The 8,544-nt window shown below is 40.3% G+C and overlaps 1 protein-coding gene across 1 annotated transcript; it reads right to left on the bottom strand.

Annotated features, from left to right (window-relative positions):
- Positions 1 to 796: 796 nt before the first annotated feature.
- On the bottom strand, positions 797 to 7,495 carry LOC112116001 (lysozyme g-like). The gene is made up of 5 exons (XM_024213265.1): positions 7,453 to 7,495; positions 5,301 to 5,390; positions 3,257 to 3,453; positions 2,811 to 2,949; positions 797 to 942 (listed from the first exon to the last, which is right to left on the bottom strand). The coding sequence occupies exons 1-5, from the start codon at positions 7,493 to 7,495 to the stop codon at positions 797 to 799; spliced, it is 615 nt and encodes a 204-aa protein (XP_024069033.1).
- Between the last annotated feature and the right edge of the window lie 1,049 nt (positions 7,496 to 8,544).

The raw sequence follows: 8,544 nt of genomic DNA, 5'->3' as shown, positions 1-8,544 counted from the left end.
TAAGGCTCATTTTGACCTTACATAGCTAACTAAACCTGCCACTGGACGGAGTCTGGCTCATGAGAATGAATGTAGAGGATATACTGAGCGTGCTCGGTGTGTCCTCCAATATCCAAACCACGTTAGATTCTTCACTGGCCTATTGATCAGTCAGCTAGCACAGACATCAACATGGGCTGAGAACCCAGAGCAAAGTCCCTTGACTGTGTTTACAGAATAGCAGGTATAAGCTAAAGGGAAGGAGCCCATGGAGATGAAGAATTCTTTCTTCCTGTTGGGGAAGGGGAGGCGTTAGGATGAAGAAAGTACTAGAGTAGATACAGAGGGAGACCCACACATGTTCCCATCTCTAGATGATACGTGAGCAGCCCCAAACTCATCTCTGTACAAGAGAATGTGGAAGAGGCCTCCCTGCTCAACAGGTAAAGACTTTGCAGGCCTGTGGGTTTTGTTTGTTTGTTTTTGTTTCATAATAAAGGCACTGAGGTCTTGCATTCCTCCCACACACAACCCATTGGAATCCTAGAGAAGGGATTAATTAACTCCTAGATCTATAGTAACACCTGTTGTTCATGCAACCCTAGCAAGTGGAAAAGTTGAAACTGATAATAGGTGCTTGGATGGAGTGGTAGGAGGAATTAATTTACAGGTGCTTCCAGCTTCATTATTGTTGGGAAAAACCCCGGAACAAATTACTATATTAAACATTTGTTTTCTCCAGATGTATAGCATCTCTCACGATCAGGTTGATAATAATGAGAATTATGATTTATCTGAAAAGAGGCTGAAGCCAGTATTACACTAAAGTGCTGAATCCATTATTCTGCAGATATTTGGCTCGAATAATAACATTATTAACATAATCATTGCTCGAATTGCAATTGTCCATTCCGTCATAGACCTGGATGTTCCTAACCTTGTCATGATAGGCACAAATCCCACCTGCAACGAGACACAAAGTAGTCAATACAGAATTAAAAACAAATAAATCTCATCCAGAAGCTGTGGCTTCAGCAAAAATCCATCTAATTGAACCTATAAAGTCTTTTGGAAAATGATGCATTGTGCTGCTGTGTAGCTGCATTTACAGAGTACTTGATTCTTAACAGGGAGTTTGCAAACAACTTATTATTTGTTTATTTATTATTTATATTGCAATAGCATCCAAAATGTGCTAGAGGCTCTCTGAATGCAGATGGGAACATGGTCTTTGCCTTAAAAATGTATAATCTAAAAAGGCAAGGACAGGTGAAGAATGAAATAAAAAGATGCAACATACACCCGGAGTAACCAGAGTGATGACATACTTGTTCATTACAAGCTCCCCCACTACCAGTCTTGTGTTCACAATTTGACTACATCTCCTACCTCCCTACCACCTTTCCTTTTTATTGACGTTTAAATATCACAAGAACATTTCTCTTCATATTTAATCATGTAAAACCCTTGCCTTCAAAATATGATTTATTATTTGTATTACACTCCCTCCTGGAGGCCTCAATCAAGAAAGGGGCCCCACTGTGCCAGGCACAGCACAAAAACAGCCCCAACAAGTCTACAATCTAAAAAGACAAGCCAGAAAAAGGATCTGAGCCCCTGTTTCAGTTCCAGGGCCCTTACTCCCCAACATATGACCCTTCCAATCCACTTAACAACCAGTTCACTTCCAAGACAGACAGATGAGGAGAGACTTAAACCCTGATTCAGCTCCTCTGAACTCAATTGAGAGGTTTTTCCACTGCCTTGTATCAGATCCAGTGGGTATGTCTACACAGCAAAAAAAAAAAACCCGCAGCAGCAAGTCTCAGAGCCTGGGTCAACTGACTGGGGCTCCTGGGGCTTGCGCTACAGAGCAAAAAATAGCAGTGTAGATACTCTGGCTCAGGCTGGAGTCTGGTCTCTGAAACCCGGTGAGGTGGGGAGGGTCTCGGAGGCTGGGCTACACCCGAGTGGGAACATCTGCTGGTTTTAGACCTGGGCTCTGAGACAATTAACCTTGGCTCTGAGACTCAGTGATGCGACTTTTTCTTTGAAGTGCAGCCATACCCTAGTCAGCTAAGGCCTGATCCTTCATCCACAGAAGTCAGTGGATTATTGTCACTGAGTTCAATGAAAGCTAGATCAAACCCCTAGCTGGTACTCTTCATCCAACCCTGAAATGGGTTAGTCATGCATAACTTTCTCTGTTCTCCTCCCCAAGCCAACATGCCATGACACAGCAGAATGCCAGAATCCCAGGATCAGCTATTCAGCCCCCAAAGTGTTCTAGTTTCCCACTCAGCTGTGCTACAGGAAAGCTGTCAAGTATTTTAGGATCCAAATGTAGGTTATGGATTTTGGTGGAGGCTCTGTGCTCCACTGGCGAGGGCACTGCACTGAGAGTCAAGTTCTATTGCTGGCTTTGTCACTGGCCTGCTCTGAGACACTGGGCAAGTTACTTCACTGCTCTGTGCCTCTCTTTTCCCTCCTTCCCGTCTTCTGGCTTGTCATTTTAGATTGTAAGCTCGTTGGAGCTGTTTTTGTGCTGTGCCTGGCACAGTGGGGCCCCTTTCTTGACTGAGGCCTCCATGCGGGACTGTAATACAAATAATAAATCATATTTTTAAGGAAAGGATGTTATGATTAAATATGAACAGAAATGTTCTTGAGATTTAAATGGCAATAAAAAGGAAATGTTTGTTTCCATGTAAACAGTCTACTACAGTCTTAATCTCAGCTATTAAAATCTTAATAATGTAGTGAAAGCGACTTTTTAATATATAATGTTTTATCTTGATAGTGCCCCTTTAACTTTACAGCACATACTGTACCTCTGAGATATTGTTGCCATGACCAGGTAGGGTACTTTGTCTGTAATGCCTTAATTCCAGTAACTAGAATAGTTGCACCTTGCGTTATATGTTCTTCACTATCCCAGGCTCCAGGAATCGAATTGTAGTGTGCATGAACCTAGAAGATTCAGACAAAAAATTCAGTCTCCTTAGAAACAAAAACACCACTTTTGTTTTCTGTTCTTTATATTTTTAGCCCCCAATTCAAGGACGTATCCTTATTCAGGATGACATTCAAGCACATGCGCTGGTGTTTTCCTGAACAGGAATAGACTTAAGTATATACATAAGTTCTGTCCCGAATGTACAAAGTAATTTGCTAAATAAAGTAACGTATAAAGTAATTTGCTAAAGTAAAGCCTTAGTGCATAATATTTCTATTTCAGTACTTGGGATTTTTATTTTTCCTGGTCTTCCTTCTGTACCTGCATCAAGCCATATTGGTTTCTTTCACGGTTCCAGCCATCAACTAGAGTAGCTCCAGCACGACTTTCCACAGACATGATTGCAGCAATGAGTGCTGGTTCTATGCACAGATTTCTGGCAACTCTCATAATAGGGACTTTGTATCTCTTTAGACGTACTACGTCTATTTCAGCACTCTTTTCTGCAGCCTGAACCCCTGTAGCAAATGCAAAGGTGAATGTGGTTTCTGCATGTAATTAAAAAAAATCACTTTACAGATAAATTGGCATTCCAAAGCCATCATTTGCTGATTAGAAAGATGCAGCCATTTAATGTGGATCAATATATTTGAAAAGCCAGTGCAATCCTATTGGTTGATAGTTTTTGAAATTCAGAAGGCAATAACTATATATCTTTATATCTCTCTGAATCAGTAACAAAAGGGTTGGGGGCAGCCCCTGTAATTCTTAGGAAGCCTTTGATATCTCTTTCCTCCTTAACATTTTCCTGATCCAGTCTTTTTTCAGACTTTCCTTTCAATCAAAATTTGACAACCCTGATTTTCAGAGATGCTAAGCACTACGGGTCACCGGTACTAGAGTACTTTTGAAAAACTATCCATAAATTTATAAGAAAGAGAAACACCATGAAGATAAATATGTTAAATGATTTGTATTTTAAAAAAGCAACACAGCAAGCTACATTAACACTTAAATCCCCCTGTAAGCAAACTTTAAAACAGTTGATAACATATGTATTTAACATAACTTACACTATGTAGTAGTTTTCAGCCCCAAAAGTTTTATGAATTTACACTACATATAGGAATCACTTCACACATCAGTAAAATACAGCCACCTCTACTCAGAAGTGAAGCAATTGTTTAAGAGCATAAGGCAACAACACAGGACAGAAAGTGGAGAATACTGTATCCAATCAAAATGGCAAAGGGGAACTTAGGTATACAAAATGGATTTATCCAATTTGGAGTTTGATCAAGACAATGGGTTTAGCAGCCCTCTTCTTACAAAAGTTCTCTGGGATCTTTCATGACTAAATGTGGAAGGGAACTCTGTTTTACATCTCATCCCCAAAAAGTTACCTCCAGCCTCTTAATACACTCTGGATCACTGGATCATTACTGACTCTGAGGGAAGAGTGCTATCTACTGAATCATTTTCCTGCCATGATGTTCCTTGTAGGCCTCCTTTCCAAGTACCTACCCAGCCTGATGGTAGTATAGTTAGATCATGAATGGGAAATGGAATGAAAGCAAAGAGTGGGAACCTCCCCCTTGAAACCTGACTGGCTTTAAACAGGGCCCACCAATGGGACTTTTGCCATTGACGCTCAGTGGGGCTAGGATTTCACCCACAGCAAAATATTGGATGTTTTCTACATGTTGCAATAAAATGCTGGTATTTCCTTTTCCTTCTCTAACACATCTTCTTTTCCAAACAGGAGTGCAAGTGAAAAGATTTCTTACCCACAAAACTTAATCTCCTCAAAAAATGTAAAGGAAATTGGGCAAGAATTCCCAAAATGGGGCACTCAAAGGAGGAGTAGGATCACCACAGCTCCAGGGTCATCCTCCTTTGATTTGGGCCTATAAAATATGTATTTGGCATGTCACAACTGGCCAGTTTGTTCAGCATGTCAAGACTCAAGTTTGATTCCAGGTGTCTTGTTTCCCAATCTAGGAGGGGTCTGGGAGTGCTGAGGAAAGTGTGTGCTCAGCACCTGTATGGAGATAATGCCACTAAAAGCCTAGCTGATTAAGGAACAGTGTTGACTGGAAAGGGATTATGTCTGCTTTTCTTTGTTCAGAGGCTGATTGCTATAAATGTGGGACCTTAAAGGGGGGTTCCTCAGAGACAGATACAGAAGACATAGCTAAGAAAGGCTGCCATTTGAAAACAGTAGGCCTTAACACTTGGCACTTCCCCTCACCTTGTTTTGTAGACTCAGTATCACTGTCTACCCTCCAATTAGCCCTGTATTTCTGAGCACAAACAGAAGTGTGTGCACTGAAGTACAGCCAATCAAGCAGTGAATGATACCTACCACAAGTTGGGGTTTGTACAGCTCCGCAGGAAATCACAGGGGTTTCCATAGTACGTAAATCACCATAACATCCATAACTTACAGAAGGAGCTAAAAAGTTAAAGGGAGATATTAAAAATAAGATCTTAAGACTATTGCTGAGACTGTTGCAAACATGAATTAAACTTATGCAGAAAGAACACCTCCACACTGACATGTCTGTTGTATTTTACTAATTTATATTAATAGCACTATTAGCAGCAGCAGCATCAATGGCACCTTCAACAAAATCTAATATCCATTAATTGCCTTTTTCTAATATTACATATTGAAGTCAGTAGAGCCAAGACAATTTTTATCAGCTGAGGATCATAGAATCATAGGACTGGAAGGGACCTCGAGAGGTCATCTAGTCCAGTCCCCTGCACTCCTAGCAAGACTAAGTATTATCTAGACTATCCCTGACAGGTGTTTGTCTAACCTGCTCTTAAAAATCTCCAAGGATGGAGATTCCACAACATCCCTAGGCAATTTATTCCAGTGCTTAACCACCCTGACAGTTAGGAAGTTTTTCCTAATGTCCAACCTAAACCTCCCTTGCTGCAATTTAAGCCCATTGCTTCTTGTCCTATCCTCAGAGGTTAAGAAAAAACATTTTTCTTCTCCTTCCTCCTTGTAACAACCTTTTACGTACTTGAAAACTGTTATCATGTCCCCTCTCAGTCTTCTCTTTTCCAGACTAAACAAACCCAATTTTTTCAATCTTCCCTCATAGGTCGTTTTCTAGACCTTTAATCGTTTTTGTTGCTCTTCTCTGGACTTTCTCCAATTTGTCCACATCTTTCCTGAAATGTGGCACCCAGAACTGGACACAATACTCCAGCTGAGGCCTAATCAGTGCAGAGTAGAGCAGAAGAATTACTTCTCATGTCTTTCTTACAACACTCCTGCTAATATGTCCCAGAATGATGTTTGCTATTTTTGCAACAGTGTTACACTGTTCACTCATATTTAGCTTGTGGTCCATTATGACCCCCAGATTCCTTTCCGCAGTACTCCTTCCTATGCAGTCATTTCCCATTTTGTATGTTTGCAACTGATTGTTTCTGCCTAAGTGGAGTACTTTGCATTTGTCCTTATTGAATTTCATCCTATTTACTTCAGACCATTTCTCCAGTTTGTCCAGATCATTTTGAATTTTAATCCTATCCTCCAAAGCACTTGCAACCCAGCTTGGTGTCATCCGCAAACTTTATAAGTGTACTCTCTATGCCATTATCTAAATCATTGATTAAGATATTGAACAGAACTGGACCCAGAACTGATCCGTGAGGGACTTCAATCATTATGCCCTTCCAGCATGACTGTGAACCACTGACAACTATTCTCTGGGAAGTTTTCCACCCAGTTTTGCACCCACCTTATAGTAGCTCCATCTAGGTTGCATTTCCCTAGTTTGTTTATGAGAAGGTCATGCGAGACAGTATCAAAAGCTTTACTAAAGTCAAGGTATACCACATCTATCACTTCCCCCCCATCCACAAGGCTTATTACCCTGTCAAAGAAAGCTATCAGGTTGGTTTGACATGATTTGTTCTTGACAAATCCATGCTGACTGTTACTTATACATCCCTTCATATCTCTATACCTGAGCAAATGTCCCAACACATGAACTTATTTCAGTGAACTTCTTCTATCAAACTCCTACAAGCATACCATACGTCCTCTGAGAATTTATCTCCAGTGAGAATGGAGGACTACCCATCTCCTATTGGCTATGGATCCTGTGTCCATCTGTGACATAGTGAAGTTTTGAAAGAAAAACAATGAATCGCTGGCCTGGGCCTTGCCAAACTGTTCTACTTTCTAGAAAGTGGGGAATTAACTGAACCCATCAGCCAACCAAGGGCATCTATGACCTTAGCTAAGAATTAACATAAGTTGTTTTTGTGATCCTATTCTGCTATCTAACCTATACTTTAGCATTTATAGTTTAATAGGCTTACGTGGAAGGCAAGAAACCTCACACCCAAAAGAAGAGTTACCCGTATGGTAGATTTTACAGCTCTATATAATAGGAGAACTCAGATCTGATTGCATTCCCCCTGCCCTACAATAATCTCTTGCCAGTGTTGCTTTTGACTAGTGAAATAGAAATAACCCCCAAACTCACCAACAAGGGCAGCAAGGCCCAGAAACATCAGTGTTAGTAGCATGGGGATGGTTCTTCTCAGGCACCCAAGACAGTCTGAAAATTAATCAAACTCTGCAAACATGAAGAATTCAAGAAAGTTTCCAATGTTACTAAGAAAAAGTTCACCCACACAAATGGCAAATTTTACTCAAACCACATCCAAAGACAGGCTTATTGACTTTTTACCCAGTCTAGCACACACTTACTACTTAGTCGGGACTTACTGTCATATGGACTTCAGCATAATACACCCTGTACTTGATAGTATTTGAAGGATCAGACCATTATAGTCTGTCCCTCTACCCATTAAATCAGTAGCAAACATTTTCATAGATCAGACCAATAGTGAGCAGACTTTTTGGTACATATCATTGTTTTTTCCATGAACAGGAACTGGCCATATAGTCACATTTTAACATATCTTATTTTTTTCCTCAAAGATTCCTTTTATATAAATCATTTTAAAAGTCCATCAATTGCTTCATTATCCTTAAACAGTCCAGACGACAGTCACTAGATTACTACAAATAGAATGTCACTATGAATAAAATTCAGGATTCCTCCCGCTCCGAGGGAGTACAATATGAATGAGTTCAGACTCACCTGTCTTCAGTCTGCCTTGTCCTGCAAGACCGATCACTTAAAGAGCTTTATATATACTAAGGTGCCCCACCCTCTAGCTTTGGGAATGTTGAGTTCTACCTAGTGTGATGACATTTCCTGTAAAGTTTAAAAACTATAATAATAGTAATGCTTTGAACTCATATAATGCCTTTCATCCAAGGCTCTCAAAGCACTGCCCTTCATTATTTTATTATGCCTCAGAATAAGCCAGTGAAGTAAATAAATATTATATCCTTTTTACACAGCTGATGCACAATAAGTGACTTGCACAAAGTATAGCAGTGAGTCAGTAGGAGAGGCCACAATTGAATCAGAATGCTATTATTTTCCTGCTGTACATCCCTAGACCACACAGCTAAGAAGGTCTCTGGCCCACTGATGTTACTTTTCAATAAATCTTGGAACACTGGGGAAATTCCAGAAGACTGGAAGAGTGCTAATGTTGTA

The sequence above is a fragment of the Terrapene carolina genome, unplaced genomic scaffold (genome assembly GCF_002925995.2).
Source record: "Terrapene carolina triunguis isolate 2854851 unplaced genomic scaffold, T_m_triunguis-2.0 Scaffold21, whole genome shotgun sequence".
Lineage (NCBI taxonomy): Eukaryota > Metazoa > Chordata > Testudines > Emydidae > Terrapene > Terrapene triunguis.
The sequence above is the reverse complement of the archived record's forward strand: the minus strand, read 5'-3'. Positions and strand labels throughout refer to the sequence as shown.